This window comes from Sinocyclocheilus grahami, unplaced genomic scaffold (assembly GCF_001515645.1).
Source record: "Sinocyclocheilus grahami isolate Dianchi unplaced genomic scaffold, SAMN03320097.WGS_v1.1 scaffold216.1, whole genome shotgun sequence".
Lineage (NCBI taxonomy): Eukaryota > Metazoa > Chordata > Actinopteri > Cypriniformes > Cyprinidae > Sinocyclocheilus > Sinocyclocheilus grahami.
In genome coordinates, this window is record NW_015505395.1 from 1,102,262 (window position 1) to 1,121,704 (window position 19,443).

Sequence of the window (19,443 nt, forward strand, 5' to 3'; positions counted from 1 at the left end):
TGTGTGTTGAGTTATTTTGAGGGGACAGCAAATGTACACTGTTATACAAGCTGTACACTCACTACTTTACATTGTAGCAAAGTGTCATTTCTTCAGTGTTGTCACATGAAAAGATATAATAAAATATTTACAAAAATGTGAGGGGTGTACTCACTTCTGTGAGATACTGCATATTATTATAACATTTTATTTAGTATTAATCAATTATGAAACTAATTAAATTTAATTTCAGCTATAAAGAGCTCTACAGAAGATAGTGTCATTATTCAGCCAAATTTAGTTCATTGTTCTTTCAATTTAGTTCAATAACAGTGTCAATGTTGCGAAGTTCATCAATTATGAAACAAGTTCGATTCGGCTTCAACTCATCTTCTCCAAGTGTTTGCAAAAACGTTTTAAAAAGACGAGTCAAACAGGCTAAAGATCCTAACACCGTTAGCTCTGTTCTTTCAGTACAATGAAAAGAGAAATAAAGCCGCTGCACACGGTCATAAGAGACAAAGGCTAATGCAGCTGACGGTGTTAGTGACCTCATCAGCTAGAATTCCTCAGGACCCAATCACAGCTTACCCTCGAGGCCATCGATGGTCTTTTCCAGTTTGGCCACCGACCTTTCTGCAAACTCAGCACGAGTCTCAATCTACGGGGGAAAACGTAGAGAGAAAAAAGGATTTGAAAAGCTCAGAGAATGGCTTGAATGTCACGCATCTGACCTACGAAGGAAAGACTTGCATGCAAAACTATTAGAATGAACAGCTGCTTTAGGTTAAACTCACTCACCTCTTTCAGTCTATCAGTGAGAACTTTGATCTCATCTTCGTACTTGTCCTCTTTCTCCGAATACTACAGACAGAAGACATGCAAAAGGTTATTTAGATCACTGGTTCTCAACTGGTCTTTCTTCAGGTCTCAGATTTCACACTGGACATCAAGTGCCAACATGGTACCAGCATGGCTTACGTTAAATAAAATGTTAAAAGTATTGAAATGCATTGATATTATCATGAAATGCACAGACCCAGCAATAAAAAATACTAGAACGGAATAGAAAAGTTTATAATTTTGTATATAAATAAACAGCACAAGTGTGATTTAACATTGAACAAACACTAATATATTGTTTTATTAGCCATATTACCCAGAGGTGGATGAATTTGCATAGAATTTGAAAAAATAAATTAGATGCATTTTATTCTCACATTAAAAAGTTCATAAGCCTATTAATTTACTGTCCTAATATAAATGGTAATATGATATACAGTGGGTACGGAAAGTATTCAGACCCCCTTAAATTCTTCACTCTTTGTTATATTGCAGCCATTTGCTAAAATCATTTAAGTTAATTTCTTTTCCTCATTAATGTACACACAGCACCCCATATTGACAGAAAAACACAGAATTGTTGACATTTTTGCAGATTTATTAAAAAAGAAAAACTGAAATATCACATGGTCCTAAGTATTCAGACCTTTTGCTGTGACACTCATATATTTAACTCAGGTGCTGTCCATTTCTTCTGATCATCCTTGAGATGGTTCTACACCTTCATTTGAGTCCAGCTGTGTTTGATTATACTGATTATACTTATGCTGCAATATAACAAAGAGTGAAAAATGTAAGGGGGTCTGAATACTTTCCGTACCCACTGTATATAAAAGCATTTATATTGTGCATTAGGACAATAAACTAAAAGTAGTTTATTACGAAATACAACTAACCATTTCTAACTGTGTGTTTGATTAGTTGTTTTTAGTTCAATTACAGTCAAATTATGCTTTTGAAAAGTTGTTCGCTAGACTACAAGTCAATCAAACCACACTAAAGCCATTAAAGCCGTTTATTTTATAATCCTCCATGTTTTATAAAAACACCTTAAATTATATAATTGCATTTGAAATATAGTAATTAATAACAACAGTATTTAGCAAACATTTGATTTCCTACTAAAGTGCAGGAGCTTCATGTAACACATGTAACACTTTTTTTTTGAACCAGCTCACTGTAATGAACCTTCTAAAGGCACTTGTTCGCTAAGATGAATCAGATTTCCCAGACTCCTGCGTTCTAGTTCCTTCATGTTCAGTACAATTGGCCTCATTCATGAAACACTAGCAGAACCAGTTTCTGTGCAAATCAGCACTTACATGCATCATCACATTCAGTTCAACAAACAGCTTAGATCAGAATGTGTTATGAACAATTAACACAGAAATGAATTCTGCTCGGTGGAATTATGGGTCATCGGTCAGTTGACTCACCTTATCCGACTGAGCTTCTATGGACTTGAGATTGTTGGTTACGTTTTTCAGTTCTTCCTCCAAATCTCCACCTTTACTGTAAAAACACAGATTCAAAAGTTTAGAACAGTTTTTGGTTCCCCAAAGAACCTTTCAGTGAACAGTTTCTAAAAGAACCACGTTTTTTCTTAGTGTGAAGAACATTTGAATAATCTAAAGAACTTTTTTCCACTATTAAAAAAAAACCCTTTTGTGGAATATAAAAGGTTGCATGGAAATGAAAGGTTCTTCATCCAACAATGCCAATAAAGAACTTGACCGCTTGAATGGGAGTTCCTGACCAAGTATTTTAATAATATCAAGTGTTATTGTGCTTGCAGCTAGTTTTCTGCATTTCAGTATTGATCATACAGTGATGCACTGCAAAAAAAAATAATTTTCTTACTTAGTATTTTTGTCTTGTTTTCCAGTACAAATATCTAAACATTCTTTTAAATCAAGATCATTTTACCTGAGAAACAAAATGACTTGAGATATCAAGTCTTGTTTTCTGAAAAATGTATCAATAATTGTTTTCCCTTTGAATTAAAATCATTTTAATAATCCTATCCCCTGGGCAGATATTTGTTCTTGTTTTAAGGAAAAACTAACAACCTTTTGATAAATTATTCAGAAAACAAGACATTAGAGGCATGTATTTCGAATGAGCCTGTTGCATAATATCTGAAGTTATTTTGCTTGATTCAAGAATTTTTAGACATTTGTACTAGAAAACAAGACAAAAATACTAAGAAAATCATTTTATGCGGTGTAATCATTAATTTTCACATCATTAATATAGGTTTTACAACCAGACTGAATCAACAAGAAACCAATTTAAAGGCAACATTAAATAAAAATGGACCCAAGTTTCTCATTTTATATTCATGTTTATAAAATATTAAGTAAAATGGGTTTTGAACTCAGTTGCATGTAAACTTCAAACTGGATTTTCCAGCAGGCCACAAACCCATACTGATACAAGTTTACATTATTAAAAAAAATGAAGTTTTTTTTGTTCGAAGTAAATAAATGAGTAAAAATTATGGAATTTTGTTTCCGCCGCTGGATAAAAATAAAAAAGGTAATTGCGACAGAATTTTGCAATTCTGACTCTTTTTTTCTCGCAATTGCAAGTCTACATCTCGCAATTCCAGGGACGTGGGAAGTAGGGGTGCTGAGGGGGCTGCAGCACCCCCTGTTTTCACATGGTTGCAAATGCAATGGCAAGTTTGTTCATTTAAATTTATTCAGTTTTAACATTTAATAATTTATTTGTAATGATCTCTGAAATGTAAATTGTAAGTGGGCTATAATAATCCCATGTTTATCTTTATAAACATGATTAATTTTACTTGTGATGTTTTCTATATGGGATGATTAGCCTAATCCTCATGAACACGTGACGCTAGCGCGTGGTATCAGACATGAACTGTACAGAATGAGAACAAGATTAACTTTAATACAAGGAGATAATGGCGCAAAAGCAAATTTCAGATTTTTTAAAATGCCCATCCCAGCAAATACTTTACAAAATAGGCATCCAACACCAGCCCCAGCACGAGCACCAACATAAGTGAACCAGCTCCAGCACGAGCACGGAGACAAGTATGCCTAGCGGACCCAGCCCAAGCCCCTGAGATTGATCAGCTACATTCGATCATTTCAAAAATGTGATATGCAGTCAAATTTACCAGTGTGTACGCCACTTAAACGAGTGTTCATATCGACGCACTTGTAGTGCTTTGTAGAGTTGTCAATGTCTGCGCCACAGCAGCTAAAGTCTGTCTAGTACACTGGACGCGACAAAGCGAGCGTTGAAAATCATTTGAAATTTGTGTCAATACATCATGAATAGAACGCAGCAGCAGTTTTCTGTCTGGGATTTGTCGTGTCGTGCCATATGTGTACATATATCTATGGTGTAGACAGCATCACTGATTATAATGAGTTCTATAGTATTTTGTCGCACGCGCCACTCACGTCCGGTGTAGACATGGTGTAACATTGGTTTTTCTTTGTTTCACAGAACTAATCGTTGCCTGGGTTGCGTACGTATGTGTGGGGCGGAGCTATCAAAATAGGGGCGAGACCCTTTTGGGGTGGGGGTATGTTTGTTTTGGTGATTTCAAATGTCAACATTGGCTACCAGAAATCACTTACCCCACCTTTAACTAAGAATAAAATGAAAACAAAAATATAAAAATAAAAACAAAAACAAATTCAAAATACTAATAAAAACTGATACTAAGGGAGAAAACTTTCATTTTTAGGTAAAATAACTGTTTAAACTCTAAGAAACCAGTAGTTTTAACACACAAAGAGAAATCTAAGCACATGTGAAGCAGATTCTTTCAGATTCACTCGTTTGAATGAGAGTTTTCCTCTGGCCACGCTCACTTCCTATTACACAGTACATAGTGGGCCTCAGCCTTATAAGGTGCTCAAACATGCATCTGATTATCATGCCATTATGAGTCTTTAAAAGTGGCAAAGCTGCCTGGAAAACAGCTTCTTGGTTTTTAATGCACAAATATCAATATTATACTTTGAATTAACCCTGTGTGCTGCTCCACAGACACACAGATAGGAGGAATAGCCGATCAATTAAATAACTGCTGATGCTTTACTGGTGAGCATAAATGTGTCTCATTTCAGCTGAGATGAGGAACCAGATCACAGACTGAGCTTTGAGTCTCCTGCAGTACAGTCATTTCAGACCATTGCATCTGCTGATGTTTTGGATCTGCTTTCCAAAGCTACTGTATATGGAAGAAAAGGCATCTGGGTCATGTTTTTCTAAGAGACACATGTTGGGTGAAAGCAGACTGCAACAAATAAGACAGGAAGTGAGAATGTGAAGAACGTCATGTCCCAGACTAACTGTCCGACAGCGGTTTCCAGGAAAGGGGCTGCTGGGCTGCTATATTAGAGGTCAGTTTTACCTCTTAAAAAACCAAACATATTCTAAATTCATTACAAATTAATATAAAATGTAATATTATAAATTGTCATATATTATATAATATATCAAATCTATATTTATATATATTATAACATATATGTATAATGTTATATATATATATTTATATATATATAATATATAATATATTATTTATATATATTATATACATTATACAAAATATTTTAATATTTAAAATAAATAATAAAATATATTTTAATAATAATAACAATTATAATAATTATAATAAAATAAAGTAATATTTTAATTATATTATACAAATATTATATTATACTCATTATATTATAAAAATATTATATCAATTAGAATTAGACTTATAAATTATATTATACAAATATTAATACTATTGTAATATTATATATATATATTATTATTTAATAATTATGTAATAATTAGATAGTATATATACATTATATATTATATCAAAATAAAAAATATATTTTAAAATAAAAATAAAATTATTTAAAAAAAAATCATATATTATTAAATACATTTTTTATATTATACTAAATATTATATAACAGCACAAAATATTTAATATTATATATATAATAAATAACTTAATACATCTTTATTATATATTTTATAAATATAATATATGTAATTCTGTTATATATTACACAAAATTAACAAAAATGTTCATTTAACACAGGTTAACTAAAGAGGGGCATGTTGTCACACTATGGGGCAAGTTGTCACAACGGAAGCCTGCTGCTTATTGACACTTATTTGCATATAACAGCCTTCTTCAACAACATCGTTTTCAGCTAAATGTAAACAGTAAAGCAATTATGAAACACAAAACCATTCATTTAAAAAAATATAATTAAAAAAATGAACTAAACCCACCAGAAATAAATGAAAACGAAAATTACATAAAATTACAAAATATAAAACACAAGTGACATTTTGCCTTGATTACACAAATGCTTGTTTTCTCTAGCAGGGGTTTCTAAACCTTCATGAAGGTAGCTTTTAATTTAAACCATAAAATGTGTTGTTAAAACAACGATATTTAAGTCGTCACGTGTTTTAAATGTTATAGCCTACAATTTATTCATCACAATATTTGTTAGCCAAGCAATGCTTTGACATTTCTGTATGTTATATTTTGTTTTGTGCTTATTATTTGAGTTATGGGTATAAATAATGAACTATTAAAAGGCAAAAATTCACTGTTGTAGTGACAACATGCCCCGCTATGGCGCCAAATTACATATAATCTGAATAATATCCATATTCAATATTCAATGTGAGAACTAGCCCCGTTCTCACCTATTACAATTTTTGCTTTGATGATAAAATTCACAAAAAATACTTTGATTTTAACCACCGTTAAAACATTTGTGCAACTGGACTTTTAGTAAAAAAAAAATTGCTTTGAAGATGAGATTCACAAAAAAAATTTATCAGATTGTGCAACTGGACTTTTAGTGCGATGCACATGCAGCGTGACAACATGCCCCGGTGCAGCATCACGCTACAATACCATGAGACACATTCACGAAAGTGTGACAACTAGCCCCGGTCTTCTGTTCAGCGTGCACAGAAACGAGAGAAAGGCATCAGACAGAAGCAGCAGAGAAAGAAAGAGGATGGGAAGGTAAGAAGGTTTCCTCACTCTCTCCCGCAGGTCTCGTTCATTGTCCAGCTGCGTCTGCAGAAACTGCGCTCCGTCATGCGCATCGTCCGCCTGCTGCTGCAGACTCTGGATCTTCCTCTTCACGGCGTCTAAAGACTTCACAGACATCCCCAAACCTTCACACAAACCACCCGAGCGATCTAGAGGCAGAATCCGGCTGCAAAAGCGAATTTATAAAGAAATCAAGACCGCAGATTTGGAGCAACTTCTGTGCGTCTCAAAACTGTCGCAAACTTTCCAATTGCGCGTCTCGAATTCGCGGAGCCGCAGAATGAGGAATTCTGGAAAAAGGGCAGGAATGCGCAAAAAAAGAAGTCCAATCCCAGGAAGAAGATGCGGGTTTCAGATGACATCAGGGGGTGGTGTTCCTGTTTGACTTCTGCTGCTATTATGTGCTGACTTATTTGGTGTTTCTTATATGAATGACCATGTGTGATTGCAGCAATGTTGAGATATGAGTGCGTAAAATCATCTGTGCTCGGGAAATAAACGACTACTTTTCACACTAGTTTAATGCATTTATTCACTAATAGTGTTAAACAGTGAACATTACATGCATCACATGAAAATTCTGTAATTTTTCTGAAACGTCATGCACATTACAGCACTTTCTACACCATCATATCACATTATCATGAAGTTTAATAGCATTATGTGGTGGAAATGACAGACAATTTAAATTTGCATTTTACTTCGAAATGGCTCAATTGTCTTTCTAAGGCAGATTGCATAGCAATCATGACAAATATATAGGCATATATAATTGTATTTTAATTTATATAGTAATTAGCATTTTATATATGCTAAACACATATATATTTATTTATGCTAAATACACACACACATACATATATATAAATGATGGCCAATTTTAATGTATTGTTACACAATAAATGTCAAAAAATCAGATCCTAAATGTGATTTTTAAAGAAGCTTTTTTTTTTCAAAAACAAACGAAAAACAAGTTAAATACAGACTAACTATCATGATGTGAGTTAACATGCTTAGCGAGTCAGACAGTTGTTGTAGTGCTTATATACCAACTTGTTAGCCTCAAACAAAACAAAAAAAATTATGCCCATGACATGCCAACCTATTTTATATCATATTTAAAATCACACACATCTGTAATTTATAGGTAGACACACAAACAAACATGTATACAATATTTTTAAGCAGATCTCCACCTGAGTATTCACACATGCACATGCAGCTCAAATACTTCAACAGCTTCTTCATACACACTGTAAGGGTCTCCATGTGTTCTTCAGCACATATTCTTGAGCAGGACGTGCTGTTGTAATTATTGGCCCTCTCACAGCAGTTATGGGGTGGCACAATCTGACTGCATGCTGATGAATTTCATACGCTGTGCTTGGAAACACATTCTCACAACATCCAAGCAGAAATACATCTATTGTCTGGCTCAGTTAATGTATATAAAAAGATAGTTCTGACTCCGCATTCTGATTGCTTGAGCCACACTGGAAGAACTAATGTGCTAAACACACACCAATGAGTGCCCATTTTATATTAATGCACCATTGTATGGCAGCATATATAGTCAGGCTAATGAACTGCATTACTTGCCAGAAAAATTGTTTACTCCACTTATTATTAAAGGGGTCAAATGGTGCGATTTAAATTTTTCCTTTCTCTTTGGAGTGTTACAAGCTCTTGGTGCATAAAGAAGATCTGTAAAGTTGCAAAGACTAAAGTCTCAAATCCAAAGAGATATTCTTTATAAAAGTTAAGAGTCAAGCACGCCTACCTAAAACGGCTTGTTCTAACACGCCCCCACATGTCTACGTCACTGTGGGGGAAGATTTGCATAACGCCGCCCAAATGTTCACGCAAAGAAAGAAGGCGTAACTTTTAGTCTCGCTGTAGTATTGTTGTTGCTGCCGCCGCCATGTCGTGAAGGCGCTGTGTGTTTCGTTGTGAAAACGAAACTACTTTGTTTGGTCTTCCAAAAGAGGACACGACTACAAATCAGTGGTTAAGTTGTATTTACAACACTGTTCCAGAACACTTCAACCCAAATATTCAGATGTGTGCAGCACATTTTATGGAGGACTGTTTCCTGATCCTGGGAGAGTAGACTACAATGCCGGTCGTTTATAATGGGTTTTCATGTTTTTGTCTCGTCACTCTGGCCGGGACAAGGCATCACAATATGGTAAGAGCGTAACATTTCCGTCTCACGCTTCAGGTATTCGGCCAATCACAACGCACTGGATAGCTGGCCAATCAGAGCACACCTCGCTTTTCAGACCGATGAGCTTTGTAAAAATCTACGTGTTTCAGAAAGGCGGGGCATAGAGGAGAAACAATAATGTACAGTATGTGGAAAATAATGTGTTTTATGAAGCTTAAACCGCATAAACACATTTCATTACACCAAATACACAAAATAATGTTCTTTTTAGCAACATCATATGACCCCTTTAATAAATGCATTAATTTGTTTTATCATAGTGCTTTACCCACCATTTTGGAAAAAGAAACAGTTCGAGGTGATTTTACCATGGTTAAGAGATGCAAAGCCTTGAGTGACTCAACTTTTTTGAAACAGTTCACTGCCTAATAAATGACATAACGCTATCACAATACCATTTGTATTCCATTCAGTGAATTCCAGCATGTGCGGGAGTATTTTGCAAATGCTTGAGTGTGTGTGTGTGTGTGTGTGTTTCCCCCAGCAGAAGAGTTGGATTCATTAGATTCAAGAGCTGAAGGTTTATTGTTTGCTTAGTTGAATTCCTCACATTCCTGGGCTGTGCGTGTGTCTGTGTGTGTGTGTGTGTGTGTGTGTGTGATTGTGAGTGAAAAGAAAGGAATGAAGTGAACTTCATGCTCTGCACAGACCTATACTGTTGCCTTGTATAGAAATATTACACAAATTGTGAGACGGTGCTGTAATGATCTAATTTAAGAACATCTTTTTTTTTTTTGTCCACATAATGAAATAGAAACAAACTTTCAGTATTTTTATAGCTTGGGCTAAGTCAGTATTCAGACTGCTTATTTATAATCTAAAAGAAATAGTTCATCTAAAGATAAAAATAATATTTCTGTTCCAAAGCCTGAGCTGCCTTGCTGTCTACTTACTAAGGCAGCATCATTTCAATTCCAACATAACTGAATAAAGGTTTGGATGTTGCCAAGCTAATGGCGTCATATTTTAATCAGCATAACAAATATTGGGTAAAATAGGAAAACAACTGTTTTTATCTAAAATTTTAGCATTAAATATTTGAAACAATATTTATATTTAAAACAATGCATTCTGTTATTGACAAAAGGAGGCATCTTTTGTCGTCAAGCTTCTTGGATGACTTTAAACTGTTGTCTGTGTTTTGGCATTTATCTTCAATTTCCATGCAATGAAAACATGCAGCGGATATAAGCATCTGCCAAATGCATCGTGTAAATGTACTGTAAATATAATATATAAAGTTTGGAATAATATTTGGAAAGATTTTTTTTTTGCATTTATTTGATCAAAAATACAGTAAAAACAGTAATATTATGAAATATTATTACAATTTAAAAGAACTGCTTTCTATTTGAATATATGCTAAACTCTAATTTATTTCTGTGATGCGCAGCTGTATTTTCAGCATCATTACTCCAGTCTTCAGTGTCACATGATCTTCAGAAATCATTCTAATATGCTGATTTGCTGCTCAAGAAACATTTCTGATTATTATGTTGTTAGCAGCTGTGCTAACAAATATTTTTGTGGAAACGTTGATACTTTTTTCAGGATTCTTTGAGGAATAGAAAGTTAAAAAGAATAGCATTTATTTGAAATATAAATATTTTGTAACTTCATATATGTCGTTACTGTCACTTTTAATCAATTTAACGCATCCTTGCTCAATAAAAGTGTTTTAATGGTAGGGTTTAATGAGTTTTAATTATTTGTACTATGCTATATACCAGTGAATCTCAACCTTTTGGCGTACCGGACCCCAGTCCAATTCAGAACCATCCTCAAGGACCCCCAGAACAACACTGACTCATCTATGTATCATTTGTGTCTTTGTGAGGACCAAATGTAGTCAAGTATAATTCAAGTTAGTTGACTTGTCCAGATTTGGCCATATCATCAGCTATAGTGGATTTTTCTTTCATGGGAACATGTCACAAAAATTCATACTTTATACGGACCCCCTGGCCTTACGTTAAGGACCACTATATATATACACTGCTATATAATATACGATAAAAGAATGCAGCTCTGGGACGGTGGACGTCACGTCCAGACAGTTTTTTATAATGTTTCTCGGTTGTGCAGCTCCGCTCTCATGCTTTGCGGTCTGGATTTTCTCCCTGTGGGTTTCAGAGGTAGCTTTCACCCTAAATATCCATTTCCTCTGCATGTGAGCCCGGATTCCACAGCTTTCCGAGGTTGTTTTGTTAAAAAAGAAAAAAAAAGCTGATGAGTTCAAGTAAGCCTTGCTAGAAAATTGCACACTGAAGACGTTTGACGTCTTTGGGTCGTCCGGTAACAGAATGAGTGGGAAAGACATTTATGCAAGGCTGTCAGCGGTAGCCGAAAAGGAATGCGGGGAAACTTTTTCCTCCCATTTTTTTCCACATGGGGCTGCTGACATGCTCCCACTATGATTAAAGCATTTTTGTTGTTGGAATGAGAACAATCTGTCTGAACCTTACCATCCTGACCAGGTGCCAAGATTTACTGGTGCCTCATGCATTTGAAAGCAGCAAGGGACTCATTATTACAATCACATCCATTTTTGATTTTGATGATGGTGTTTAACCGAAAACTGACGTCCTATTGAAGAAAAATTATTTTATCTGTATAAACAGTGTCTAATGCTTGAATACTCACGTCTGTCGCCTTTTTCTCAGACAGCTCCAGCTTCTCCTGAGCGTCTTTGAGAGCTTCTGAATATTTGTCCAGCTCATCTTCAGTTCCTTTCAGTTTCTTCTGCAGAGCAAGCAACTCGTCTTCTAGCTAAAAAACCAATAACAGAACATAAGATTAACAGATAGATAGAACGACAGAACGACAGACAGACAGACAGACAGGGAGATAGATAGATAGATAGATAGATAGATAGATAGATAGATAGATAGATAGATAGATAGATAGATAGATAGATAGATAGATAGATAGATAGATAGATAGATAGATAGATAGATAGATAGATAGATGAAGTGATATCATACATCAATGTCTAATCTTCATAGGCCTTTCAGCAGGGTTCGGTGAGGCAGTACTGTGTGTGTGTGTGTGCGTTTTTGTGACAAATGAGGACATCAATTTGTATAATGACAAAGGTATGACAGGTATTACAAGGAGAAGGTGACTTTTCAGGACATTACCCCATGTCCCCACTTTTCAAAACGAGTGTATTGAAAATCTGAAATAGCACAAAGTCTCCTGTGAGGGGTAGGTTTAGGGGTAGGGTTGGTGTAGGGCAATAGAATATGCGGTCTGTACAGTATAATAACCATTACGCCTATGGGATGTCCCCACTTTTCACAAAAACAAACCTGTGTGTGTGAGTGTTTTGAGAGCCGTGTGTATTTTCAGATCATGCTAACAGTCCATCTGCACTAACGATGCCATAAATATGATCAGACAGCTCAGCATTATTAAACTGTGATCAATGCGCGTGTCCTCAGAGACGTCTGTCTGCACAGCTGAAGCTCAAACATCACTGACGTGTGAATATGTCAGACTGACAGGATCTGTTCCATCTGACACATGTATGTGCAGCGGATCTGTGTTTGTCCATATCACTGAGCTGGAATTCTGTTTGTGTGATTCTAATTCTAGAATCTGGAATCTTCTGATCATCAACACTTACATTCTGCATAATATGTCATTTTGTAATTATTTTATTTATTTCCATTGTAATGTGCAGAATTGCACATGCAATTTTGACCTTTTTTCTCCCAAAAACTTGCTATTCTGCATACAACGATCAGAGTTAAAGTAAATAACATAAACATAAATAGTTAAAAAGATAATCACACTTAAATATGTAACTAGTCAAAATTATCAATAAAGAAAAATAATTAAATGCAAAAATATTCACTCTTAAAAATAAAGTTTCCAAAAGAGGTGATGCCATAGAACAGGGTTCCTCAAATCTTGCCCTGGAGGGCCAATGCGCTGCAGAGTTTAGCTCCAACCCTGATCAAACTCACCTAGCTGTGATTTTCTAATGATCCTGAAGACATTGATTAGCATGCTCAGGTGTGTTTGATTAGGGTTAGACCTAAACTCTGCAGGGAAGTGGATCTCGTGGGCCAGATTTGAGGATCCCTGCCATAGAAGAACCATTTTTGGTTCCCCAAAGAACCTTTCAGTGAACAGTTCCTATAAGAACCACTTTTGTCTTTGTGAAGAACATTTTACAAATCTAAATCTAAATACAAACCTTATTATATAAAGAACCTTATGTGGAAGGGCAAGATCACATGGAAGGTTAAGGCTATTAAACGACTGTAGTAAGGATTTTGACATGGAATAGGCAAACTCAAACATTTCCAGGCATCCATGTAAAGATTAGCTCACTGACGGAAATGAAAATGTTTAGAATTCAGACATGTTGTATCTCTGGAATGTTTGGGGATGTTGAGAGATTTGTGAGATGCTGCACTCCAGAGAGCCGTAAACAACTCCAAACACAGAGAAACAGCTGGCATATGGCATATATATAATTCTGGATTATTCCTGTGCTCCCTATAGCCCTCACTATCCTCGCGGATGCCCAGAATGTCTGGGAACCAATCCTCCCTCCTTCCGTTTCCCTTAGTCAAATGCAATATTGCAAAAAATATAGAGAATTATTTACATTTAGAGATTTCTTTGGCTGCTACACTCTTAAAAATAAAGGTTTGCACTGATGGTTTCATGAAGAACCTTTGATATCCATGGAATCTCTCCATTCCACAGAAAAAAAGGTTGTTTATAGTGGAAAAAGGTTCTTTAGATTATTAGAATGTTCTTCACACTTAGAAGAAAGTGAACTGTTCACTGAAAGAACCAACATGGTTCTTCAATGGCATCACTGCAAAAATGAAATAAAATAAAATATAATAAATAAATACATACATACATAAAAACATTGGAACTTTATAGGTGTAGGTCCCTAATTTAAGCATGTTACATAGGGTGAATTCAGGTAAACTGGCCAGTTTATCCACATTTTAGAACAACAGTAATGTGATAAAACTGAAATAACACAAATGGAAGTCTAGGAATGATGTAATGATCAAAACGTAGCACTATTCACTCTGAACATTCATCAGCCAACTTCATGAGTTTCATCCTGGGATGCATTTAAACTACTGAAGAAAGAACACTGCACTGGACACTTGTTTGTAACTTTCCTTATTTAAAATAACAATAATAATAATAATCTTAGTTTTGTAAAAAAAAAAACACAATTTATATTTTCCTCCAATTTATAGTATCCAGTTTCAATCAGAAATTGGAAAAAATCTAAAATCTATGTTGTTACTTTAATTAAAGCTATATATTTTTATATTAATTATTATATTAATTAAAGTAACAACATAGATTTTAGATTTTTTTCCAATACAAAACAAATTTTAAGCAGTTAAATAGTAGTCTTAAGAGTAAAACATTTAAAAAATCATGAAAAATTTAATTTCAGTAAAGTGTCAAAACTTTTAAATAACATATATGAAAGTAAAACCATCTGATAGCATCACTGTACAATGGCACCACAAGCTCTTTCTGTAAGGATCGTCTCACTGAACTCTCCATCAGTTCTAGTCATCAGTCTCACATGCGTGTCTCACCTGTTTGCACTTGTCTTCTGCTGCCTTCTTATCAGACTCGGCTTGCTCTGCCCGGTCGATTGCGTTCTCCTTATCCAGCTTCAGCATCTGCATCTTCTTCTTAATGGCCTCCATTCTGCTCTATCTGCTCTTGGAGTTTCTTACCTGAGAGAGAACGAAGAGGAAACCGAGAGCGCCGGGATCTAGAGCAAAGTCAGACAGAGAGAGAGGAATCACAGCGCTTTTCCTCGTCAGATGAGGAGGTCGAGTGACACCAGAGAGAGGGAGGGAGAGAGTCCACACTGAAACGAGACGCTCCTGTCGATGGTTTAAACCTGAGGTGGAGGAGATGAGTCTCTTTCCCTGGTGGCCTCCTCCTCCCCTGTATGAACCCCTTCCTCAACACACACACACACACACACAAGAACCGAAATGTGCAGCTCCCCCTCCTCAAGCAAACCTTTTACCCACAGAACATCTCAAAGTCAGCCGATTCCCTTATTTGGAGCGAGTACATGAAGCAAGATGTGCTTCAGAGGGTTTAGTGGCTCCGCATGCATGCCTCATTAAACAAGTCAAACTGACCCTGTTTATTTCCTCAAAACACAGTCCTGGTCTTAGTTTGAATGATATATCAATGCACACAAAAAATAACAATGTACAAAAGTGTCTTAGTGGTTTATCAAATTACAGTCACTTGCTCTGATTCTAAAATGAATTTCCTCATCAGTCTCTTTTATCAACATTCTGGTATTTAACCCACATTTGTCATGATTTAATCAATATAATAAATAATATAACTCACACTGTATTTTTCATCATTGAGTGTCCTGTTTCAATCAGAAATATCACAAAATGTCTCAAATATCTATGTGGTTAGTTTCGTAATGGATTAATTAATTAAAACATATTTAATTTAGAACATTTAAATATGTAAACAAAAAAATTAATTTAGCACAAAAAACTCTATGTGGTTAAAATAAATAAATGCACAAGGGGATATAGTTTATATAATCTATTATTAAATAATTAATTTAGAACATTTAAATATGTAAACAAAATTTAATGTAACACAAAAAAAAAATTGTATTATTAAAAAATATAAATGACCGTGAATTTAATGGTAAAAGATCGTAAAAATGCTACAGTAAAAACCTGGTAAATGGTAATATCTGCCAGTAAATTCCCCTACTATATACGGTGAAAAACTGTATTGGACATTACATGTCATTTTACGGTAGTATACAGTTTTTGGAAGTGAAAAAGACCGTATAATTTACAGTGAATAACCGTAAATTGACATTCCCAGAATTCCCTGCGTTACATTTCAAATTTGATGTTTTTTTGTTGAAATAACTGTTTCTTCTTATTTTTTTCTTATCAGTTTTGTATATTAGGGTTGTGTGTTACACCTAATGTTGTTAAATGAATGTTTATTGCATTATTTCGGTGTCATGTGTGTTACCGTGATGGTGTTTAGTGTTTGTGTGAATGACACTGTGCACCTTCTATATATGTTATTATTTAAAAGCTGCTTGTGATGGGCTTTGGTTCATCATGTGACTTTCTCATCACCTCCTGCATTTGGTGGTTATCAGTGTATTACAAAGCTACAAAACAGATTTCAGTACTTCAATAGGTTGGTATATTAACATTATATCAGTTAATGAAATTACGGTATTTAACTGTAAGTTTAAGTTAAAACCGTAAAACCTAAAACATTGCTACCGTATTTTTTACGGTAAAATTCTGGCAACCACAGCTGCTGTTTTTTTACCGTAAATTTTACGAATTTCTTTTTTACAGTGACAATGGGATGTAATTTATATATTACATATAATGTATTATTAAATGTTCATTTAAAAACAAAACATGCACATTTTGGACAAAAATCTCATGTAAAATTTTAGACTTTAATTTAATATTATAAAAAGTTATCATTTTAAATGTAATTGGATATAAATACATTTTACATATTATTAAATAAATTTAAAAAAAAATTATTTAAAAAAATCATTGTCATCTTCCCAACCAGTAGAGTTTCCTGGATGTTCTCATGCAGTTTGATCTACAGTCATGTGTTTGATTCAGTGTTAATAGCAGGGTTAGTCTGGCTGCTTGAGAGGAAGTGGAAAAAAAGGACAAAATGGAAAAAGCTGAATTCAGAGCCAAGGAAAAGTCTGAGATGAGAATGCTTGCGCAAATCTGAATTGTTTGCTGCTGTGTTCATGAGGAATGACCCCATTATTCACACAGGACTGATATACAGCTAATACTTTATAGATATTTATTCTGAATAATAGAATGAATATGAATTGTCCCAGGCAACTGATGATTTAGTAGCTGTGCTTAATGTCTTTAGTATCTCTCTATACTCTCTTTATTCTCACATAATCAACTCAGATCAATATTCCATGTCTATTTATTGATTTATTTAAATGGTAATTTGCTATATAATTAGCATGACCATGTCTAATGAGTCAGTCATTATGACAAAATAAATATTTTCAGGATGATACGAGACACTCATCCTGATCATCCTATTTTCAAAACCAGGGTTCATTTTGAAATAATGACTGGCTGTACATTATTCCTTAAATGCATCAAATCTGCATCACTCTTCAGTTTTGAGAATGACATATCTGACATTAAACAGGAGAGGATATTTACCAATGATCATGGGGCAGATGATGGCAATGGTCTGGAGGGTCTAGAGGGTCTCAGCTCAGACAGGTGAGAGTTATGATGATGGACTTTCTCCAGTCTGGGGAAACCTAACAGCTGCTGGGTCTTAAAATACAGTCACTAATGAATGATAACATTTTTAAAAGCCTTGTGCAACACAAAACACAACAACTGTGGTAATCCAGCAGCAATGAGTGACAGATCTGCTCCAGTACAAGAGTCTCATGATGAAACATTTGATTGCTTAGAGGTTCAGTAGCTTAAATAATATATATATATACTACTGTTTAAAAGTTTGAACGGAGTAAGATTTTTTTTTTTTTTAAGAAATGAATACTTTTATTCTGCAATGATGCATTAAAATGATCAAAAGTGACAGTAAAGACATTTATAATGTTACAAATGATTTATATTTCAAATAAATGCTGTTCTTCTGTACTTTATATTCATCAAAGAATCCCGAAAAATAAAATGTAACACAGTTTCTACAAACATATAAACTGTTTTCAACATTGATCATAATCAGAAATGTTTCTCGAGCAGCAAATCGGCATATTATACTGATTTCTGAAGATCATGTGACACTGAAGACTGGAGGAATGATGCTGAAAATACAGCTGCGCATCACAGAAATAAATTATAGTTTATAATATATTCACATAGAAAACAGCTATTTTAAATTGTAAAAATATTTCACAACATTACTGTTTTTACTGTATTTTTAATCAAATAAATGCAGCCTTGGTGAGCAGAAGAGACATCTTTCAAACGTCTTACTCTATTGGTTTTGTATAGAGAGGGGTGACTTTAAACGTTAACTTTTAATGTTTAATCTTTAATTTCTTCCATGCAGCTTGGAAAAAGCACATTTATTGCCTGCTGTTATTGTTGCATGCTATGCGTGGACACACAGTGCACCTCCTCAAGGTTTTCTTGAAAATGATCAAAAGTGACAGTAAAGACATTTATAATGTTACAAATGATTTATATTTCAAATAAATGCAAATAAGTTCTTCTGTACTTTATGTTCATCAAAGAATCCCGAAAAATAAAATGTAACACAGTTTCTACAAACATATAAACTGTTTTCAACATTGATCATAATCAGAAATGTTTCTCGAGCAGCAAATCGGCATATTATACTGATTTCTGAAGATCATGTGACACTGAAGACTGGAGGAATGATGCTGAAAATACAGCTGCGCATCACAGAAATAAATTATAGTTTATAATATATTCACATAGAAAACAGCTATTTTAAATTGTAAAAATATTTCACAACATTACTGTTTTTACTGTATTTTTAATCAAATAAATGCAGCCTTGGTGAGCAGAAGAGACATCTTTCAAACGTCTTACTCTATTGGTTTTGTATAGAGAGGGGTGACTTTAAACGTTAACTTTTAATGTTTAATCTTTAATTTCTTCCATGCAGCTTGGAAAAAGCACATTTATTGCCTGCTGTTATTGTTGCATGCTATGCGTGGACACACAGTGCACCTCCTCAAGGTTTTCTTGATTTAAATAAACACATTTGAGAAACTGCAAGAAGGACAAATGATAGAAACACAGTGGATAGAGAGTGTGTGAGAGAGAAAGAGAATGTAGTTGTATCACTGAAAGGAAAAAAGATCCTCCCACAGGAAGTGCATCTACATCTCCTCATGCCCTATTATGGTAAAAACACCCCAAAAAAGCATGTGGGCACCTTGGGAATAGACTGATTTGATACTGTGAGTCAAGAACATGGCTGAGGTCCTGAGAATGAAGCCCAACACTGACAGCAAGCACTCACCAGAAACACTCAGGGTTATTACAGCCAACAAAAACTACAACTAAAACCATAAAAAAAGATTTTCATTACTTGAAATAAAATCAGCGCTAACTGCAATCAAATAAAATATGTATGTATATGTATGTACTGTATGTATTCACATTGAGCTAGTTGGCAAGGAAGCATTTCTCATTTTCATTTAGCTTAAGCTGATATATTAAACCAAAACTGAAAATGAAACAAAAAATTTAGAAAAACTATATTCATGTATATACATATCTGTATATAAATA

The 19,443-nt window shown here is 34.4% G+C and overlaps 1 protein-coding gene across 1 annotated transcript in view; it reads right to left on the reverse strand.

The window, feature by feature from the left end:
* LOC107596277 (tropomyosin alpha-1 chain-like) overlaps positions 1 to 15,085 on the reverse strand; it is a 16,848-nt gene extending 1,763 nt beyond the window's left edge. The window contains exons 1-8 of the mRNA XM_016286973.1: positions 14,714 to 15,085; positions 11,763 to 11,888; positions 7,136 to 7,182; positions 6,881 to 7,058; positions 5,222 to 5,223; positions 2,259 to 2,334; positions 781 to 843; positions 571 to 640 (exon numbers count right to left, since the gene is read on the reverse strand). Of these exons, the coding sequence (XP_016142459.1) occupies positions 571 to 640; positions 781 to 843; positions 2,259 to 2,334; positions 5,222 to 5,223; positions 6,881 to 7,058; positions 7,136 to 7,182; positions 11,763 to 11,888; positions 14,714 to 14,827 (676 nt within the window). The 5' untranslated portion in view covers positions 14,828 to 15,085. The remainder of the gene's footprint in view (positions 1 to 570; positions 641 to 780; positions 844 to 2,258; positions 2,335 to 5,221; positions 5,224 to 6,880; positions 7,059 to 7,135; positions 7,183 to 11,762; positions 11,889 to 14,713) is intronic.
* Between the last annotated feature and the right edge of the window lie 4,358 nt (positions 15,086 to 19,443).